The sequence below is a fragment of the Cervus elaphus genome, unplaced genomic scaffold, assembly GCF_910594005.1.
Source record: "Cervus elaphus unplaced genomic scaffold, mCerEla1.1, whole genome shotgun sequence".
Taxonomy (NCBI): domain Eukaryota; kingdom Metazoa; phylum Chordata; class Mammalia; order Artiodactyla; family Cervidae; genus Cervus; species Cervus elaphus.
The window spans coordinates 32,251-54,751 of record NW_025316692.1 but is presented as its reverse complement, the minus strand read 5'-3'; the positions used below and the strand labels follow the sequence as shown (position 1 = coordinate 54,751).

General features: G+C 55.5%; 1 protein-coding gene across 1 annotated transcript in view; it reads right to left on the bottom strand.

The window, feature by feature from the left end:
* The window catches only part of LOC122691282 (proto-oncogene tyrosine-protein kinase receptor Ret-like), a 34,320-nt gene that overhangs the window by 10,788 nt on the left and 1,031 nt on the right, over positions 1-22,501 (bottom strand). Inside the window, 10 exon segments of the mRNA XM_043897924.1 lie at positions 1,478-1,743; positions 2,686-2,808; positions 3,624-3,734; positions 5,258-5,383; positions 6,098-6,356; positions 8,483-8,682; positions 9,960-10,155; positions 11,445-11,686; positions 14,050-14,337; positions 16,142-16,405. Coding sequence (XP_043753859.1) covers positions 1,478-1,743; positions 2,686-2,808; positions 3,624-3,734; positions 5,258-5,383; positions 6,098-6,356; positions 8,483-8,682; positions 9,960-10,155; positions 11,445-11,686; positions 14,050-14,337; positions 16,142-16,405 — 2,075 coding nt within the window.

The window sequence follows — 22,501 nt, the reverse complement described above, 5'->3', positions numbered from 1 at the left end:
TCCCCAGGTGTCCTGGTGTCTCAGCTTCCCCAATAACCCATGTTGTTTGTTCTTTAAGTTGCAAAAGAGGCAGTCGTGTCTGACTCCCATGGACTGTAGCCAGGCTCCTCTGTCCATGAGATTCTCCAGTCAAGAATACTGGAGTGGGTTGCCATTTCCTCCTCTACCAAGAATCCATAGTCAGGCTCAAAGGTGACAACAGAGTCACCACCACCCTGGTGTCCACACTGCACTGGATAACAGCTGACTGCACATAAAGACTGGGCTAAGAGGGGATATCTCTCATTTGTTTCTCTTTAAAAGTGCTAAAACCCCAAAGTGTCCTCCCCACTTTATGTAAGACAGAACTAAGGCCAAAGGGTCGAATAATGTGTCTAAGACCTCAGAGCTGGTCAGTGTGGTCCTGGGCCTCCGGCCCAGCTCTGGCTTCTCTGCACTCTGGGCTAGAGGCTGAAAGTGGTCCGTGGCCCCCCCCCCCCACAGAAGAACCTCTCTCATTGTGTGTCTCAGCACAAACCGTCAGGGCATATAAGGGAATCAAATGGCTCGTCCCTGGGCCACGAGGGCCATTCCCAGATGTGGTGGCCACAGAGGCCTCCTTCCTGACTTTGCTGGTTCCAAACACTCAGCAGGTGGGAGGTCTCCAGCCCCCAGTCCCCATAGTATTTCAGTCTCCTCAGCAAAAACACTGGAGGGCAGACAGGCGGAGGAGCAGCCTGGCCGGGCAGGAGGTGGTGTCTGAGCCTCCCACACTAACTGCAGGCCCAGACCATGTCATGGAGGAGGAGGAGGCTTGGGCTGATTCTCCCCTCTTGGCAGGCCAGTCACAGAGTCCTGGGGCCAGGCTCCCCTGATGGTGCCTGAGAGGCCTCTCAGCAACCCCACTCTCCAAGCCACAGACAGAATCCCCTCCTGGCTGCGGCCAGGCCCCCCACCTGCCAGTCTCTCTCGCCTGGATGGGGACAGTGTTTCATCATGGGGCTCCTACCCAACAGACTCCCCAGCAGAGCGACCCGTGGAAATGAAGGCAGAACATCAGCCTCCAGCCCTAGGGTGGTCCTACCTTCTGAGAATAAAACCCACACACTCCTCCTCAGGGCCTCCCCCAAGGCTGCATCCTCCAGCACTTGGGGCCTCCGTAGGAGATATCTTAGGTGGGTACAGCATGGCCTGCCCTCTCCTTGGAGCCTAATGGCCCAGATCTCAGTCATTTAAATCCACACCCATCCTTTTCCACACTGATTCACGCTCTCTGCCCCACCCCTGCCTTCTGCCCTCCCTGAAAGACATCTCGGTGGAGGTTAGAAGACAGCTGGAAGCTCACGAGGTCCTCCTGGCAGGCAAGGATGCAACAACCCCAAGGGCCCTGCCCCTTCTGTCCCCCCCCCCTTCCCCAGCTGCCCTAGACCAGAGGCTACCCACATGGCTACCTGGAAGGGCTGCCTCCCTGGCCCTGCTGCCACATGGAGAACCTCACCGGGAACTTGAAGGTGTCCACTGAGACCTGGTTCTCCATGGAGTCCAGAGAGGGCCGGCAGGCACCAGATGAGGAGTAGCTGACCGGAAAAGCTTGGGCGGGTCGACAGAAGGTCATCTCAGCCGAGGCAATGGGCGGCTTGTGGGCATTCTTGCGGTAGCGGTGGATGCAGAAGGTGGACAGCAGCACAGACAGCAGCACAGATACGATGGAGAAGACCACAGCTGCCGTGATCACTGTGCAGCAGAGGTCATCACGCAGGGTGTCTGCGGGCGAGTAGGGGCTGTGAGAGTAGACACCCCACAAGGGGGACCCCCAATACCCAACAGAGCCACACCTGTGACAGCCAGGAAGTGGCTGCTGTGACCGACTGTGAGCTGCCTGCCAACACTCCTGACCCATGGCAGGTACTGTTCTGTATGTTTTTGCTACAAGAGACTATTATTGCCCTTTTCTGGAAGGAATGAGCATTTATAAACATCCTGCCTGAGGTCACACACCAGAGGTTGTGCACCCCTGCACCTCCCCCACCCTGGAACGTTGCACTGAAGCCAGAGGCCCAGGGGCCCGGGGGGTGGGAGAAGTTCTTCTCCTGCATTCCTAATATCTTCTGTATTTTCTTCATGTTCAATATATAGTGGAGAGGAAAGACAAGTGGCCCAGGATCTGGGCCATGCAATGACCACCCAAATGCCAGAAAAGCTCCCCATGTGTTCAGTGGGGCCCCCCTGTTCTAGAAGAAGCACCTGGAGGGTGCTGGGAGGGGGGACCCAGCTGGCCAATGCCACAGGCCCAGGAAAGGCTCTACACAGGCACAGTCTGAGGAGATGCTGAGCTATTTGGTGGAATAACTAGTTTTCCAGCCCAATCTTTATTATAGAACTTGAGGCCAGGGAATTCTTTGGTGGTCCAGCAGTTAGGACAAGGAGCTTTCACGGCTGTGGCCAAGATTCAATCCCTGGTTGGGCACCTAAGATCCCATAAGCCTTGCCAAAAAAAAAAAAAGGAACTTCGGGCCACAAGGCAGTCTTAGTAGCCTTGAGCCAGCTCCTTGTCTGCACACATGGGGGAACCAAGACCCCAGGGAAGGAGGAAGATCTCCTAGGTTTCTCTTCCTTCCTGCAATCTTCTCCCTTGCTCCCTGGAGGCTCAGGGAGGTGTGGGGATCCCGGCCAGCTGTGCCCCCCACCCCCCCACCCCCAATGCACCTTGGCTATCCTCCGGCTCGCAGAAGCACTTCTTCTTCTCAGGGAAGCAGTTGCAGATACCGAAGCCAGCTTTAATCCCCCGGCGCTCCCCAGGTTCGTGCCCACCAATGATGCTGCCGCCCCCTGAGGACAGACACCACCCACTCAGCAGCCCACTCTCAGCCTCCAGGGGGACCTGGCCAGCCAGGACCACCAGACAGGATCATGAGAGGCCCCTCCCCACCTGATGTCAGCACTCTCACGCCCAGGGAGCACAGTGAGATCAGAAGTCTAGGTCACCCCAGGCAAGAGCCTCAGCATGCATGCATGTGTGCTAAGTCGCTTCAGTCAGGTCGACTCTTTGCAACACTGTGGACTGTAGCCCACCAAGCTCCTCTGTCCATGAGATTCTCCAGGCAAAAATACTGGAGTGGGTCACCAGGCCCTTCTTCAGGGGATCTTCCCAATCCAGAGATCAAACCTGCGCATCTCCTACATTGGCAGGTGGGTTTCTTTACCACTAGCGCCATCTGGGAAGCCCCAGTTGCAGCATGATGAGCCCCCAAACCAGCTCCCTGGCTGCAGCAGGTGAGAGGAGGAACCCACAGGCTGCCCTGGGCCCAGGTCAAGGTCCACACTTGGTTACTTTTCAGAAGCAGAAAAGGGGCAGAGGGGGCAGCTGGCAGTCAGCAAAACGGGGGACAGGGAGTCGTGCCCCATGAGTTGGCTAGAGCAACACTGGAAGGGTGTGGGTCAAGCCAGCAAGCTCTAATTTGGGGGGAGGAGCGCCTTTATTAAAAAAAAATGTTAGGAAAGGGCTCAGCACGCAAAACCCAGAAGCTTGGCTGGTCTGGCTGAAATGCAGGTGAGAGTCCAAGCCCCTTTAGCTTGTTACTCCCCCCACCCAATCAGGCTCCTGCTCGCTCAGAGTCACGGTGCAGGCTCATCGGGCTGCTTACGGAGGCAGTCCTTGGGGCAGATGTTGGGGTCTCTGCTCTCCACGGCATCACAGTGTCCATCGGGGCAGGTCCTGATGCTGGGGGAGCAGGTGGAGAAGTTCCTGGTTATCCCTACAACACAGAGTGGGCAGTTATGACCACAAGGGAGCAGCTGCCCTGTTCAGACTGCAGAGCCAGGAGGGTCATACCCCAGGGCCTTCCAGGTCAACCCTGTACCCCACCCCATCCCCTGCAAGGAAGAGCAAACTGAGATCTGAGCAGAGAAGAATCACACACAGAGCCCTACCAGCAGGGCATCCCTGAGGTACAGGGCAGCCAGGATGGTGGGGGCCAGAGGAGCCAGGCAGTCCCAGAGCTGTGCCAGGCTCACATCAGAGAGGCCAGAAGAGACCAGATGAGGCTGGGACCCTCTCTAGGCTGCACTGTGGGTGGGACCCTCAGATTGGTGGGCCCAGCTGGCAGCCAGTTACTGTCCACACCCAAGGCTGCTCAGGTCCCTCCTATTTGGGTCCATGTCCCCTGGGCTGGGAACTCCTGGGTAGAGCCTCTCTGAAGACCACTTTGGATATTTTGAATTATTTTAAGGTTTGTGTTTTCATGAAGTAAAGCCAACCATAAATGACATGTCAACAGTGTAGTCTACCTTAATTCCTCCACTTCTTGGATGCACAGTAATATTACCAAGAGATCTTCGAAAAGTGTCTGTGAACTATGTGTTTAAAAGCATTGGGTGAATGGGGGAAGAGTGGGGAGAAGGGATAGTCAGGGAGTTTGGGATACACATGTATACACACTATATTTAAAATAACCAACCAGAACCTACTGTATAGCACATGGAACTCTGCTCAATATGCTATAAAAACCTCAACGGAAAAAGGATTCGAAAAAGAATATATACACGTATATGTATACCTGAATCACTATGCTGTACACTGGAAACTGACACAACATTGTTCATCAACTATGCTCCAATATAACATAAAAAGTTAAAAAAAAAGAGAAGGCATTGGGTGAATATAGTGGCTCAGATAGTAAAGCGTCTGCCTGTAATGCTGGAGACCTGAGTTTGATCTCTGGCTTGGGACAGTCCCTGGAGAAGGAAATGGCTACCACTCCAGTATTCTTGTCAGAGAATTCCATGGACAGAGGAGCCTGGTGGGCTACAGTCCACAGAGTCCCAAAGAGTCAGACACGAGTGAGCGACTAACACTTTCAATTTCACATTCACAACTGCACATGTATTTATGTGTATATGGGTAGAGAAATGGATATATACATGTTAATTACCATCTGGTTTAGGCACCAATACAGAAATTCAGAATTTTAGAATAAATAAAGTAAAAAGAAAACACACACATCTCAACTTTGGCCCCGACCTTCTCAAGTCCAGAGCGAGCTCAGTCTCAGGCACCTGTGATCCCATCGGTGATAAACAGTTGGAAGGTTCTCTGTTCCCTGCGCTCGTGACCACCCTCTCCTGGCATCAGGAGCCACGGCAGGGACCAAGCGCAGGGGAGGACTAGATGGGCAGGGGTGGGGGGTGTCACAGAGGCTGGCAGGGCCTGCATGCACAGACCCTACTCCCCCTCAGCCCCCATCACACTCCCCACCGCCTGGCTCTGCCCAGGGCCTACCTTTGCCATCTCCCTGTCTCCACTCGCACCTGCCTGTCAGAGAGCCCAGGCCACCGCATTCCTCACATTCGGGCTGCCTCTTGCTGACCACGCAGGACAGGGGGCAGCCAGGCTCTTCAGGCATGTCTAGGGGTGGCAGAAAGCAGTCATGGGGGGCCAGCCTGCCATGGGCACCCATGGGTGCAGGCAGCACTGGCTGGAGCTGTCCCGAGTTGAGCCCAGAGAGGAGGCAGTCACTAAACTCTGGGGGTGCAGGGTAGTGAGGGGGCTGCTGGGGGAGGGGTGGCATCATAGTCACACAGCAGGGGCAGCTAAGGGGCTGAGTATGGAGTGGGGATGGGAGGTGGCCAGACTCATCCAGGGACACGCAGGACACCCAATTAAACTTGAACTTCAGAGAACAGTGAATACCTGCTTTGTGTAAATATGGCCCTAATATCACAGGGACATAGGGGAGTTTGTCTTCTAATTCACTGCAAAGGCTGCACGAGATGTACTTACACCACAATAATTGCTTGTTGTTTACCTGAAATTCACACTCAACCTGGGTCCTATATTGTACCTGGCAGCCCTAAAACAAGTGCACAGGTAGGTCCTGCTGACAGAGGCGATGGGCAGCAGCGGCCACCCACAATGCTGTCACACTGGACTAAACTGTGTCATACCTCCCCCATCATCCTTCCAGTGCAGCTGTGCGCTGTTTTCTCATCTTACAGAGAAGGAGGCTCAAGAAAGCCCACTGGTCAGTGACGGGGTATAGGACGGCACCCTTCTGCAGGAACAGCCCGAGGCTCTGCCACGCCCCATCCACCCTGACCCTTCCCGCAGCCGGGCACTCACACATCCCTTCCACGGTAACGAGCAGCAGGGCCTGGGCTTGCTGGTGGGTTGGTTTCTCGGTGGCCACCACTGTGTACTGGAGCTGGGAACACTCGGGCCGCTGCAAGGCCTCCGTGTCATTCACGAACAGGGTCCCCGAGGTGTCCTCAGCTGAGGTGACCATCCCCAGGGCGCTGCAGTTGGCGCTGGAGGGCTGCAGCCTGTACTGCACTTGGATGCCGCTGAACTCCTGGCAGTTTTCCACGCAGACTTTCCCAATCTAGGCATGGGATCACGGAACCCTTAGCCAGGTGAGTAGACCACCTGGGACAGTGGCTGGAGGGGCTCCATGCCAGCTGAGTCCCAGGACAGTTTCCCACTCAGCCCAGAGATGGTGGCCCCCAATCTCCCCATCCTCCATGCCCCTGGAATCTGCAGACCCATCTGCCTGCCTGGCCTGGCCTGGCCCTGCGCAGACCGTGACACCACCCTTCATCCCTGCTCCTGGGAGCCGGAGGTGAAAAGAACACACGGTGCCGGGCTTTGGTTTAGGGACTGGCCCTCCAGGGAGGCGCTTGCTGGCTTGCCCGGCTCACCCCTCACTTGCTCCCTCATTTGGGCACAGAGGCAGCCTGGATGCCTCCCACACACCTCCCTCCCCTCTGGGCAGGGGCCGTCGTGCTCTGGGCACCACTAGGGTCCATCCTCAGTGTCCTGCCTGGGTCACCTGCCTGGTCAGCCAGAGCACAGCACCCGGGCCATAATTCACACAGCAGGGTTGCTGTCCCACCCAGGTCCTGGAGCCTCCTCCGAGACTTGGGCCGGAACCCCTGGGAGAGAAGGGATACTTCTCCAGGGATGCCTCATGGCCACAGTGGTCACTGGGGCCTGAACTCTCCTTTTCCCTCCCTCACCACCCAAGGTGGAGTTAGGGCTGCTGGGGCTTGAGATCAGAAGCTCTGACCAGTCAAGGTCGAGGGCTGCGGGCCTGGCGGCAGTGATGGCACAGGGCCCCCTGCTTGCAGCCACAGGCCAGGCCCTTGCTCAGCCTTGCTCAGGCCCAGGGCAGAGCCAGGCTCCACCAAGCCCACTCCTCATACCACAACAAAACCACCTCCTAGGCTCCGAGCACTTCCTTGTACAGAGCAGGTTCACTTCCACTTTCTCCTGTGATCCTCAAAATTGCCTGAGATCACCACCTTCAATTTATAATCATGAATACTAAGGGGGGGCTGGTGAGAGACAGCAGTGTGTGTAAGGCTGGGCCAAGACTCGGGTCTCTGCACCCTCGTGAGTCCAGGCACAGGGAAAGACTTAGTCGTCAGGGGTGGGCGGTGTTGCAGAGGCTGGCAGGGCCCGCCCTCTCAGACCCCACTCCCACTCAGCCCTCATCACCCTCCCCACTGCCTGGCTCTGCTGACACACCCCTGGCAATGCCTATGCCTGCCTCAGCCCCCCTGGACACCCCTCAGGGCCCCCTGCTTCGTCACCTCTCACCAGCCTTGCCCTCTGCTTCCAGGAAAGGCCTGGCGGGGGTGGCAAGTGGGGTGGCCTGGCCACGTCCAAGGATGTGGCTCTTCTTGTGCTGGGTCCTAAGTGGCTGCCAGGAGCGGAGGTGGCATGGGAACCAACCACAGAAACTGGCAAAGCCACTGTCCTAATTAGGAGATGACCCTAAATGGGATATTCTAAAGGGCACATGGCCACAGCTATGCCATTAGGAGAATGCAGTATGTTAAGTCATGCCTGCCATAACTGCAAGTAAACTTTAAAAAGTGCTTCAGAGAAACATTCTAGAAAGAATTGCACCAAAACGTTAAACACTGGCTGATATGAGGAAAAGAGATCACTCTTATCTATCCCTTATATCCTTTTGATGAATTCTTACCACTTCCCTTTTTTTCTACTTCTAATCACTATTTTCTGATGACAAATGCAAAATAAGCTCTAGCAAACAGACTTGCAGGAAAGTAGGAAATAGAAGCACTTCCTGTCTTTCCTTGCAGAGGTCTCCACTAATGCCTATGTTTGCACACTTGGAAATTTCTGGCAATGAAGACTTGGTTTTGAACATATGGAGCCACCTAAGACCAATACTTCTGCAAACTACTTTTCCCACTTCATTCACCAGGAATGTCTTTCCAAGTCAGCATAGATTTAACTGGCACTGCTCTTTCATTAGTAAAAAATGTAAACATGCTGAGAAGGGAGAGGGCAAAGAGGGGCCCACAAAGCCCACCAGCCCCACTCCTTTCTCCCACGGCCTTAGCCTCCTTGGCTTTGTGCCTGTTGCTCCCCAGGGCCACTCTGTGTGCTCAGGGAGGTGGTGTCCCCCATGTGACCCCATCCTGGGAGTCCCTGCTCCTCCATTCCCCTCCCCAGGCTGGCAAGAGGCCAGGAGCTCACCTGGGCAAAGCGGTGGGCCCGCCGGCTCACGGAGAAGGAGTAGGCACTGGGCAGGCTCAGGCTGATGGGCAGCACGGACACATTGAAGTGGAGGAGGACGACACCCTCCCCCAGGCCCTGGAAGTCTGAGTCGTTGACCAGCACGGCCAGCTGCACAGCCCAGCTCTCCGAGATGGGGAGGCTCTGGTTGAGAACCAGCCCTGCAGGTGGAGGCATGTGATGATAGGTAGGGGCCCTGCCCAGGGTGGAGACCACTGCCCCACGATGCTGCACATCTCCCCTGCAAAGCATTCCCTGGACACATGGGCATACGTGTGACAACAGGTACTTCTACCCACACGGTACACAGACAACAGACCTGGCTGTAGGCACTAAGGTTGAAATATTTTAAATGTGAGTCACTGTGCTGAGCTGAGCCCAGAAGACCCTCCTCAGCTGGGAGGCAACCTCAGTGAGGTGTGTGTGTGTGCATGTGTATAAGAAAGATGCATGTCAGGGCAAGGACACACAGGTAAAGACCCACCACCACCACCAGCAAGGTCCCAGAAAGACCGTCCTGGCCCCTGAGAACTTCTCGCAACAGTACCAGCCTCCTATGGACCCTCAGATTCCACAGGCCTCAAGCACCCAGGAGCTTCCACACTCCTGAGCAGTCACCGTGTGCCAAGGCTAAGATCCCCATTTAGTGGAGTACAAAGGAGGCGAGGATCTCTGGGTGCACATGGCATACAGAGTGAGTGTGCAGGGGCAAGGATGACATTTTCCCTTGCACAGAATAGAGGTCATCAGAGCTTGGTGAGGAAGAAGACAGGAAATAGGATTAGGTCAGGCAGAAAGGGGTAAAGGCACCAGTGATCCTGGGTTCCCCAGAAGCAGGCCTCCAAACAAGGATCCAAGCACAAGTGGCATATTTGAAAGGTGATCCTACAAAACATAGGCAGGAGAGCAGGTGAGGGAGGTGGGGAGGTTTGGCAACTGATGAGGACACCCAATCCTGCAGGTGAGCCCTGGGGGCACGTGGTGCTTAGCCCTGAGGGTGGGCACATTTCAGAAGTCAGACAGGACAGTCATCCCAGAACCCTCCAATTTGAGGGCACAGAGCTGCTACTGGACATCAACTCCTGTTAGTGGAGAGTTGCTGGGGGGGGGTGGTTAAGGATCCCTGGGCACTTGGGCACCTAGGAGGTTGCGGTGAGCCCTGGCGTGGTCAGCACAGGGTAGTGTGGTGGGGGTCCTGCCAGGGTCAGCCTTGGCCTTGGGGCAGTTCAGCGAGAAAGGACAGCCTGTAAACACCCACCAAGGTGGCCAAGGTGAGCCCAGCAGAGACAAAGGCTGGGAAGAGGGTTGGAAGGGGTGGCCACCTGGGGCTGAGAGGGCCAGGACAGGTGTCTACTTGTGCAGGGTGCTGCCCTGCCCAAGGAAAGCAGGTCGCCAGTTCCCCAGGGGGCCCTGTCAGGCCACACTGGTCCCCTCTTACTGTAGTCATGCACGGTTGCCCGCACAAAGCTGCCGTTGGCCTGGGCCAAGGTCTCATTGGGCATGTGCTCCACTCGGAAGGTCCGGAGGGCCTTGGCATCCCCAGAGAGCAGCGTGTTCGTGTACCGTCTCAGGAGCTCCCCAGAGGCTGGCACCACGTCTGCATCGAAGACACGTAACGTGGCTACCACTGTGCCCTGCAAAGAATATGGGGGCCAGTCAGGGCCCCGAAAGCCAGAGCCCATAGGAGGGCATGTGCCCTGCAGGTGGATCAGGTGTGTGCGGTCAGAGCTGGCTCCAGGGACAGCCTGACCAGGGTTCAAGCTGCAAGGGGCCCCCAGCCAGCCTGCTTGTCACCCTTCCTGGGCCACTGCACCTCACCTCTGCAACAGGTGCAATGGCATCTCCAGACTTCCCATGATTATGGGTTAGAACAGATGCCCTGGTGCTCTGTGGAAGACCTCATTCAGGTCCCCACAGTGCAGAGTGGGCACCCCCACTCTCCTTCCAGGAAGCTGGGCCCCGCACAGTGGAGAAGTTAGCTCAATGTCATGCAGTGACAGATGACAGAGCTGGGACCTAAGCACAGTGTCCACCAGAATGCTCTCCTACAGCTTCTTCTGTACCCCAGGCTAGATGGGGTCATGAGGGGGGTTCTGAGTAAAGCCACATGTCATCTCTGCTCTCACTCCTGGCCAAGCTCCACAGTGTTACCATGGAGCTGCCCCGCCAGGCTCATGGGACACTTCCCTACTCCATGTGCTTTCCTCTTGCCCATCCATCCACCAAACCTGCTCCCTGGGTGTCCAGAGAAGCAGGCAACCACAGCATATCCGACCCCGACCCTCCCCTTGCTCCCGCCAGCCTGCCGGCTGCAGGACAGCCCAGGGCCCAGCAGGTGGCAGTCACGCTCCGCCTGCACAGGCAAGAGGAAGGCGGGGCCCCGATGGGAGGGGCGGCGCAGGGACACCCCTGCCGGATCCACTGGCCTGTCTTCCTCCACTCCGGGGTACCCTCCCTGAACTCACTGGCCCTCCCTTGAGGGGCTGACAGCCCGAAGAAGGGAACACCCTCCTGGCAGATGTCCTCTCCGTCTCCTTGGGGCAGTGTGCCCCGCCTCTGCAGTACCACAGTTGTGCCCCTCTGATGCGAGCCCTGATGGTTGAGTCAGAGGCTGGGCACCCTTACCCTCAACCCCACCGGCACCCCAACCCCTCCCCTCACCCGCTTCCCAGGGCAGAGGTCAGCTCGGGGCCAGCGGGGCTGGTCCTCTCTCCTCCTCAGCTGTCCTGGAAACCAACAAAACCCCAACAGACAGACTGATGGACAAATGAAAGACGAATAACCACAGTGATGGTCAGCCACATGTCTGGATGGCTAGATGGACAGCTGAATAGACCGAGGAACAAATGACGAATGGAGAGACCCAGATGCACAACAAAGAGATGACAGACACTAGAGAAGCACCAGACAAACGCATAGGCACCTCCTTCCGCTTGAACTCCACCACCGCGCTGGCACTGTCGACGCCCCCGAAGAAGGTGGGCGCAGAGTCGTCCTCGTCGTACACGGTCACAGGGAAGGGCACCATCACCTCCTCCTCGCGCATGCCCATGCGAACCGTGCACGCGGCCACCAGCTCATACTTCTCCCGCTGCTCACGGTCCAGGGTCCAGCGCGTGCTCACCTCCAGGCTGTCCAGATCGCAGCGGAAAGGCAGACTCTCACCTGAGCACCAAACAGACCAGCAACCCCAGGATGACCCTGAGCTGAGGGGAGGGTGAGCTGCCTTCCTCAGGGCCCCACAGGGAGCAGTGTGCAAGAGGAGACAGAGCTGGGGTGCATGCTGGGCCTGGGCCATGGCCCCTCTTCAGCTTCCACAGTGGAGCACAGCCTCCAAGCAGAGTTTGCAGTGGAGATTATGCTCTGAGCATCACTGTGCCTGCAGCCTGCACTGGTGCTGATAGGGAAGAGCAGGGACCAGGAGGTCTGCCTCAGGTCCTCAACCCAATCACCTAGGAGGGCACACCCCTTCACACACCCTGCCTGCCTCCTCTGTGGCGAGGGCTGGCACCAGTCACGCTGCAGGCCCAGAGATCCAGCTCCTAGCGTTTGCTGGTATCTGAAAAACTGTCAGGAATTTTCTTAACTGTGGAAGCAAGACATGCTCATTTTAGAGAATGTGAGAAAAAAGCCACAATTCCACCACTTGAAAACCAACATTGGGGACATCTGGTGTAATTTCATGTTAACACACAAATATTTCTGACTGCCTGGTTTGGATCCCTGCCCTATACACCTGCAGGCTGCGTGGCCTGAGGCTGATGGTTCTGTCTCTGTTCTTCAGCTTCCTCGCCAGAAGATGAAGTGAAGTGAGAGTTGCTCAGTCATGTCTGACTCTGCGACCCCATGGACTATACAGTTCATGGAATTCTGTAGGCCAGAATATTGGAGTGGGTAGCCGTTCCCTTTTCCAAGGGGGTCTTCCCAACCCAGGGATTGAACCCAGGTCTCCCACACTGCAGGTAGATTTTCTATCAGCTGAGCCACCAGGGAAGCCCCAGAAGATGAGATGCTGTGTGTGTTCATCGCCAGACACTGCTGTAAGTTCAATGACTAACTGCAACCTGGTGAGGGGAGGACCAGTAATAACAATATACTCTTCAACCCAAGCCTGTCCTCGAATTCATCCTCCAGAAAGGACCCAGAAAGGGGGAAAAGCTGAACGCTTGAAGGTCAACAGTGACCACCCCATAGCCAACCTCAGGAGGGCTGTCAACTCCACTTGGTGGAAAATCACATCAGAGCCACATATTACATGTGAACTACACATTTCCCTGTATTGCTTATGGTTACAAAAATGGCTTTTCTTTTTAAGCGAAAAAGGCAGCACACTAAACCATATGCTTTGGGGACAATTTTGTACAAAGACATCCATCCCTGTGGCAGGATAAATGAAGGGATGTGGAAGTGTGAGTGACTACTTTCCTTACACTACTGAGTGCTCCTTTAACGTTATGACCATGTGTGGGTGCCATCAACCTGGGGGGAATCCAGGCTTCACTTACCAGCCATCCAGCATAAAAGTGTCCCCTTTAAGTCCCCTTTAAACTGTCCAATGGCACCTCACACACAGCGGCTCAGTTGCCTTCTCTCATCTCCACTCGGATCCAGTGCCCTTCCCCTACCCCATATCCATGTGGCTTCCCCAGGGCCATCGTGTGGTAGGACTATCTTGTGACAAGGTCCACTGTCCTTACAGTGGCTCAGGCGGAATCCTGGAACCATGCTTGGTCCCCTTGTGAATCTCTCAACACCCCACATTCAACTCCCCAGAAAATCTTGCTGGATCTTCCTGCAAAAACATGCCCAGAATCTGCCTGCTTCTTGTGGCCTAAAGGCTTTCACCCTCAACCCCAGTCCTCATCCTCTCACTCAAGGATGTCTCCTGCCTCTTCATAGTTTTCCTGCTTCCTCCAAACCACTCGCCCCAAATCATTTCGAACACATCAGCCCGACTAACCTTTTAAAGTAAGTTATATCCTGTCAATGACACCCTCCCCCCACTCCTGAAAACACCTTCTATGGCTCCCTAGTCCCCTCATCAGGAAGTCCTGCCCCCTCCCTTGCATTTTTCTGCCCTCAGCAGCCTCTGCCCTCCCCTCCAGCCGCACCTCCCCCTCCGCACTTTTGAATGAGCTCGCCCTGCTTGCTGGGCACCCTCCTTTACCTTGCTCCAGCCACCTGATTTAGGACAGTGGTCTCCACCAGTCCGTGCCTTCTCAGCATTACCTCCCACCTGGTCCCTTCAGAGGCCACCCAACGTCCTTAGCGCCTGTGTGGTCTCCACCTGCCCCAGGCATTGAAGGTCCAGACAGGCAGGATTTGGGCCTGAACTTGTTCACTGTTTCATCCCTGGTCCCTAGAACCATGCCTGGCCTGTGGCCAGCATACATGAGATACACGTGGACCTCTGAATGAATGGATGATGGGGTGGTGTAGTCAACTTGGACGGCTCATGTAGAGGAACTGCAGGGCCATGCCTGGCACTCGGCAGGCATCGAGGAAGGCTCCATGCGCCTGGCACTCACCTCCCAGGAGCCTGTAGGCCACACTGACGTTGGGGCAGAGGAACTGCACGGGCAGCAGGCAGAACTGGTGGAAGGTGCCAGGGGGCCTGTTCTCCCGGATGCGGAAGGACAGGCCTGACTCAGGGAAGCAGAGCTCCCGGGGCTTGAGGGTGCCGCAAGCTGGGAAGGAGGCATTGATGATGGAGAAGTACACTCGGGCACAGCCTGGCCACTGGCACTCGCCCTCACGTAGGGATGTGGGTGACAGGAAGACCCGCAGGTAGATGGTAAGCAGCGGGAAGCCGCCCTCTGCAGAGACAAGTCAGGCCCCGCCAGGGTGTCAGCCACACCTGCCCAGCTGGGATCTGAATGGGGAGAGGGCAGGAGCTCCGGGCTGGTGCAAAGCCTAGTCCTCACCAAGGCTAGCAGGGCTCTGCTGGGAACCCCGCCCTGCCCCCTACCTCCTGCTTGCCCCCTACGGCCCTGGACTTGGGATCTGGCAGCCTCAGGGCCCTATGGCTCTGCTCCCTCATCCTGGGGGGTGCCTCACAGGTCCATCTCTCTGATTATTCCAAATCTCAGTTCAAATACCCTTCCTCAGAGAGGTGCGCTGAACCCTGGGTCTAAGATGGAGTGCTTCCCCAAGGCAGGCTCTTGGCACCTCAGGTGACCTCCCTTCCCTCCCTCACCCACTACCCCAACCACTTTCTTTCTTTTCTCACTTTTAAAAACACTACAGGGGTGGAATTGGGTGGGAGGGGGGAGAGAGGTTCAAGAGGGAGGGGACATATGTATACCTATGGCTGATTCATTGTGATGTATGGCAGAAGCCAACACAATACTGTAATTATCCCTCAATTAAAAATAAATAAAACACTTATTCTATTCTATTTTTGCCAGTGTTGCTGCTTGTGGGATCTTAGTTCCCTGACCAGGGACTGAACCCAAGACCTCAACAATGAAAGCTCAGAGTCCTAACCACGGGACCCCCAGGGAATTCCATGCCACCCCTGCAGAGACACAGACTTCCCCAGCACCTAGAGAGGGGATTTCTGGCAAATTCCATCATGGAGGCACCATAGCAACCCCCGTCCAACCCATCTGGATCTCAGCTGGGGCGGGGGCTCTTCCTGGGCCTTCTATCTTAGCTCTAGGTAAGTGTCCCCCTGCTACATCTACTCCTCCCATATTCATCAGTTCTCTGCTTCTTACTAGCCTGTCCTCTGTTGCTCCAGTCCCCTGCTGTGGTTAATAATTCTCCGTATAAACTTTCTCTGTTCTAATTACTGTGATTTCTCTCCTGACTAGAGCTGGCAGGTGCATGAGGCTGCTCTCCAATCACGAACAGAACAGGCCTCCTATGAAACTCAGACCCTTGGCAAATTTCACTCTGGCAGTACTGTTCACAGCAGAGTGTCTGCCTCTCAGCACTCACAGGAGCTCAGAGCTGGCGTGAGGGCCCAGGGAGGCCATGTCTATAGAGCAAGAGGTGGGGTTGTGATCACCATTTGGTGCCACAAGGCAGAACTCTGCTCCACAAACAACCTCCTCCCAGTACCAGGGTCACACATGGCCTTCACTCCAGCTTGGACCCCTGCTCTGAGAAGCCGTCCAGGCCTTCCTCCTGCTCCACTTTCCTCCCCGGCACCAGGCCCCAGTCCTCACCAGGTGCCAAGAGCAGCCTGCTGCTGATGGTAAGGTGGGCTTTCTGTGCAAACAGCTGCTTCTCCACCAAGTTCCAGATCATCCACTAAATCAAGATCTTGGGATGTCTCTAGCCTTTCTTAACTCTTCTCTCACAACCCCACATCTCTGTTAATCCAACTGGAAGACATTTGGAGCCAGCATGGAGAGAGCCCCTCAAGTCCTCCACATAAGTTCTCCAAAATCCCAACAGCCTCAGGAGGCCTGAGGGTCATCAGTGGTCCTCAAGCTCATCCTGGCTCCCTCACGGGCTGGACAAAGAGGACAGGCCAGCCCCATCTCACTTGCTCCACTCTTACACAGCAGGAGTCGTAGGAGCTGTGTGATGGGCTCTAAGGAAGGACCAGGTGAGGGCAGGGCGGGGTGGGTAATGAGGCATGTGGGGGTGGGGTCAGGGCCGCCCCCTTACTGCGGATGTTGAGCTTCTCCCAGGAGCTGTGGTCCAGGCTCTGGTTAAGGTAGAGAAGCCCCGTGTCCTCCTGGATGCGGACCCAGTCATTCTCGTGCAGCCGCGTGTGGTAGGCGCTGTAGAGGTGCTAGCCCAGGCGGAAGCTGGGCATCTCCTCTGGCACGTCCTGCAGGGCATGGACATAGAGCAGGGGCGTGCCGGCCGGCTGGTCCACGTATAGCTTCTCCCAGTAAGCGTCCCTGGAGAAGTAGAGTCCCAGCGGGGCTGTGGGAGGCAGGGAAACACGTGAGGGAAGGAGGGACTGAGGGACGACCACGGTGCAGAGCCCAGCAGCCCTCCCAGGCAGATCACCTTTCCCAGCGGCCTAACTTCACATTTTAGTAATAGCTTCCTTGTGGGCCAAAAAAGAAAACTTAGGTCTTTCTCATCTGTATTCCTAAGAACATCAACACACAGTTATCTGTATAGCTAAACACTAGCTGCAAATACACTGCTTTAAAACAGAAAGAGGAGGAAGTGAGGAAGCATAAACAGTTGCAATATCATCCTCGATTACCTGAGATAGATAAGCACGTAAACCACTCGGCTTTCACCCAAGCTTCTGAGCAAATCACCTGGAGCCAGAGTTTTGAAGTGTACAAGACGCTGCCAGACAAGCAGAGCAGGCAGGGGTCCCCAAAGATGAACTAGAGCACTTTATAAGTAACAACATTCGTGCATGCTAAGTCACTTCAGTCGTGTCCAACTCTTTGTAACCCTATGCACTATAGCCCTCCAGTCTCCTCTGTCCTTGGAATCCTCCAGACAAGAATACTGGAGTGGGTTGCCATGCCCTCCTCTAAGAGATCTTACCGACTCAAGGATTGAACCTGCATCACTTACACCTCCTGCATTGGCAGGTGGGTTCTTTACCACTAGTTCCACCTGGGAAGCCCCTGTAAGTAACAAAATCTTCATCTAAAGTCAAACATGCTCCTACCATAGTACCGAAAAATTCCACTCCATTTATCTGAGAAAAATGAAAACATATGTCCGTCTAGTGACTTGTTCACAAATGCTGGGGTTATTCACAGAGCCAAGAACTGGGAAGAACCCAGATGTGTTCCAGCAGGTTATCAGATAACAAACCTCAGTCCATCACACCATGGAACCCTATGCAGTTAGGATGGGGCACAAACTATTGATACACACGACAGCCTGGACACATCTCATAGACATCCTGCTAAGTGGAAGAAGCAGCACAAAAGAATCACATGGCACCATTCCAGACTGATTTTAGGTGACAGAAATCAAACTGGGTACCAGCTGGGGGTAGGGGAGGTAATAGACTGGAAAAGCAGGGGGCATATTCTGGGAAACATACATGTTTCATATCTTGATGGGGTGTGGGTCACACAGGGACATCCATTTGTCAACAACATACAGCCAAGATTTGTGCATTTCAACGTATGTAATTGTGGCCTAAATTTATCACTGAGAGGCTGTGGGTAGAGCTGTAAATGCCATGAGGAAGAGGGATGCTGACCATGGCCACGCTGGGTGAACCAATGGGGCACTCATCCTACTACTCTCTTGACTTGGTGTATGTTCAACATTTTGCATCATAAACAGTTATTTTTAAATAGTAAGAAATTTTAAAAAGATGGATAAATGGGCAGGTGATGCTTTAAAAAAAAACTGAAAACCTGCCAATATTCTCTACAAAGCATAAAAAATACTAACACACAAAGCAAACATGAGAAACATTGTACTTGTGTGTGAGCGATTTCTCTTTTCAATCAATTTGTTTCCACCTACATTCTGCTTCTCTTGCAGCCACCAAGATGAGTGGTTGGTCCACTCCACACCAGTGGAAGATACCCTGGGGCTGCCTGGGTCCTTGAAGACACACTTGTGTGTGGGAAACAATCAAGAGCCAACTAGAGTCAGGTGAGGAGAACTGGTGAAGACCTTTTGGATCCCAAAGTGGTGAAACAGAAGAAAACTGGAAGGTTGCCAGCACTGTGCCAGGCTTCCCAAGGATGACTTCAAAGGCAACCCGGCTGGGAATGCCAACTTGAAGTGTGCATTGATTGGGTCCCACCCACCCAGTGTGGGTGCTGCCCTGCCAAACAGGCTGGACCACGGAGCCAGCAGGAGAGGGAGGGAACAGGAAGAGAAACAGAGGGAGAGAGAGGGAAGGAGGGAAAAGACAAATGGGGCTAAGGACAAAGGTAAGTAAGGCAGAGAGGATGGAGGGGAGAGATGCTCTGGCCAGTAGTCAAAGGCTACTGCACACCCGGCACTAAAGACAGAGATGGAAGGAGGGGGCTGCAGGTACGGAGCTGACTTATTAGACCTTCGGAAAACTGCTCCCTAGGAGTGCTGTCCCTGGAGTGGGACCCAGAATCACTGGGTCTCTGCAGGTGAGGTACTGGGAAGGGCAGCTGAACTCCAAGGAGCTGGCCCTGTGCCCAAGTCAGGCTCTGCGTGTGGCCTTCCTGCCCTGCCACCTCTTGGGGGAAGGGATCCACCCAGAGCATCATGCTGCCTGCCATCCAAGGGGGTGGCAGCTCCAGGAGCCCTAGGAAGAAGTCACTCTGGGGAACTCTGGGGAGGGAGCACTGAGACCTGACTTCCCTTGCCGGGGGTCTCACTGGTAGAGACCACGACAGGAGCCACCCACACATGGCTGGATGCCACCCTCCTGTCCCACAGCCTCCCAACTGGCCACGAGGACATGGACTGCCTCTCAGATACACTCAGAGTGTTCATTTCTTCGGGATTTAGTAGCCAACCCTAGCAGGGATGGGTGGCAGCTCAGAGAACTGTGTCAGCCCCAAATGGCCTCAAGACTGGCCTTGATGCTTCTGTGAAAAGGCAGCCAATGGCACTAGCTCGGAGCAGGCCTTTTACAAGCTGGGCAGAGTGACAGGCCACAGCTGACAGATCCTCCTGCACAGCTAGGATGCACTCCACTGGCTCACGCTTCCTGAGAAGTACACAGTTCGGGGTCCCAAAGAGGACCCTACAGCACTGCTCATACTGCTCTTGTGACAAAGGCAGGAGGGTTCCTGTGGTGTTTCCTCAGCCAACGAGAGGGAAGGGGCAGCTGCTCCCCACCTGTAGTGCACTGAAGCCCCACTGCACTGCCTGGCAGAGTAATAAACCTGGGTCTGCACTCCTCACAGAAATCAGAAGGGCTCCGAGCCCACGGTGGCCCCCTGTCCTGCCCCAGTAAGGCCGGGTCTGGGAAGGCAGATTCAAAGTGGGGGTCAACACCAGACACAGCCCTGCTGCCCCAAAACAAGTGCCTGATTCATAAGCAGCAGCCCAGCTTCCTTTCCCTCCAACACTCCATGAAGGTTGCAAGTCAAAGAGTCTAGGGGGAGCTCTGGGGTGGGCTGTGGGGGGCTGGGGAAGGAGCGCAGAAGCTGATGCTCACAGCCCTGCGGACAGCAAGAGGAGTGGCTTGCTTTTCCCTCCACTGCCACCTTCTCCAGAGGACCTGGCCCACCGCATTCACCCACCCCGCCTCTCAAAGGTGCAGAGTGGGGTGAGCACGGCCAGGTGGACTCACACAGCACGAGGCCAGGCCCCGTGGCACATGGTGACCCTGCATTTTCTTCGCAGCCCCAGATGGAGCTGCTGATGGGATCACTGCTTTGCAAACAGACACCTGGGCAGGACAGAAAGAAAGTTGTTTGTATGCTCGAGGGCACATGTGCAGCCAGCCAGGGGATTGGGATTTGGAGGGCTGTCTTTCCAGCAGCATAGCCCTCACCGGCCTGCTCAACCCCATGTCACATGGTCCAGAACCCACGGTTACTGTGCCCACCCTCCACCCCCCCCCCAAGTCCTGGGCAGTGACCGCAAGTCAGGGACACTGGCCTGCAGTAGAAAGCAGCCCCGGAGGGTGCACCATCTTTCGGGAAGGTTGACTTTCTGGCCACAAAGAGAATGAGAGATTTCCCAGTGGCTTGACAGGGTGGTGACCTGGTGGCAGTCCAGGCTTGTGACACCATGCTGGATGGGAAGGGGGCTCTGTGCTGCCAGCCTCCTTCTCATCCTGGCAGAAAGGTGAGCGCCAACCACTAGCGATCTGAGATGCTGCCTTCAGGGCCCCAACCCCAGAGCTGCAGGAGACTCAGTTGGTGGGGAGGGGGAAAGCCCAGGGTGGGTGTGGGTGGGTCCCCCAGATGGCACACAGCCAAGGGCAGCCTGTGTCTGCCAGCCTGCCTGGCCACCAGCTCTCCTTGGTGTGCCAGAGCTCTCCGTGGAGAAGTGAGGTCTGCATTCTGGTCTCCGGAGTACTGTCAAGGATGGTGTGGGACGCCTGCACCCACATCAGCAGAATATCGCGACTTTTGCCTTCTTATTCTCTCAGGATATAATCCCTGTGGCCTCGGTCAGCTGTGCAAGAACTGGCAGCCCTGGGAGCCACCCATGGGGGGTAGGGCTTGCAGATCGGTCTTCTAAGCGGGGGCGAGATGCTCACTCCACCTACCAGGTAGTGAGGAGCAGATCCAGAATAGGGCTCCTCCCCTGGGGCCCCCTTGAGCACATGTACATTCAATGGTCCAGGGGCTGGGAGGTGCCTTGACCTCCAGGGAGCCCCCACCTCCGAGCTGGTCCAGTCACCACCACACAGACTTCACGTGCAGGATGAGAGCACTGCCTGCTCTCATCTCCGAGCCAGGTCCTACAGGATCCATGTGGGGCCTGGTCTGTTGCTGCCAAAAGTGATTTGTGGGTTGGGCGATGATTGTGAGCAGAAACAGTCTTAAATGCACTTAAAATGCTTCCCAGGTGGTCCCTACTCAGGGCATGGCCGCCTTAATGCTCCTCCTTGTCACAGACACGTTTAGATGGAAAAACACATGGTCCAAGGTAGGGAACGAGGGTGTGGGTGCAGGGCTGGCCTCAGGGGGGTGTAGCCTGGGGAGACCACAGTTCCCCATACTTGGTTTAATGCTCTCCTGTCATTGTCCTAAAATAATTCATAATTCTAGAACAATCTGCATTCTATGGTGGGCCCTACAGATGATGGGGCCAACCCCAGAGGGTGAAGGAGAAGAGCCCGGAAAGGGCCATCAGAGGTGTCCAGTTTCCTGGGGCTGTGCAGCCTCTGTAAAGTTCTAGCCTCCTCTGGGCCTCACTTTCTCTGACTGTGAACAAGAGTAGGGCAGGCTGGGGAGAGGAGGAGCTGGTATAGGCCTCACCTTTGCACAGGTACACGCGGTATGAAGTTCACACTTCCGATTTATAATCACTGGGCAAACCTCTTCACTGCCCCATTAAATAGGTAAGAACACGGAGGCTGGGAGGTGAGAAGACTTCCCATGGTCAAACAGCTGGAGGGTGGGCATCTTGGGGTTTGGACGATGACTAACAAAGCGGCGATGGGACTCAGGAGCAAGGCAGATGCTGGCCCCACCAGGAAGCCCCAGGCCTTGCCAGCTGACCACCCCTCCCTGCTGGCACCGTTTTGCCAGGAAGGGCTTTTTGACCAACCTCTGATGAGAGTCTCCCCTGGAACTTGGGGCAGGTCGACACAGCAGGACTTGTAAAACCTGCCCCACCCACACCTTCCACCCCGAATGCTGCTGGGTGACAGGGTCCTCCCCCAACACCTAGTCCCACGTTTCTGCCTCGACAGATATTGCCAGCACCACGTGGGGTTCTGGCCCCTCAAGTTGCCCTGGCATCACACCAGAGGGTGAGGAGCTGGGCTTTGCTCTCACAGGAGTGGGGATGGGTCCCACACTGCTCATGACATACCTGCCAAAGGTCCTGGCTGCTGCTCGCATTTGCAGAGACCCCAGGCCCCCTTCATGGCATGTGTGTGTATATGCATGAATGTGTATGCACAGGTATGCAGCAGATGGAAACAGAGACAGGCATGTGGGCCCAAGGCCCCATATGCTCCCACCCTGCCCCACCCCTGCAGGAGAAGATGTGCAACTAACACTCAGTGGGGACAGCGGGCTGTCCTGTTCCAAGGAGGGCCTCCTCCAGCATCTTTACAAGCAGAGCCACCAGGCATGGATGGTCTCATTCGGCACACGCAGTCACCAGCCTTTTTGTATCCTGGAAAGGCAGTCTTCAATGCTCCACACCTGGCTGGATGTGTCATTTACTCACATTTGTATGCAGAGAGAAGCAGGCCCAAGTCTCTACTTCACTTTCACTCATTCAACTGTCCACAAGCTCAGCCCTGTGTGAACACTCACACATGAACACTGGTCATACTCGTACACATTCTCAGACCCACACAGAAGCTGTGAGTGCCCTCCTGTGCGGTGGAGAACCACACAGGTGGACGAGGGTTTCTGGTTGTCATCCCTCACTTCTGCAGCACATTGTGGGGACATCCTGCAT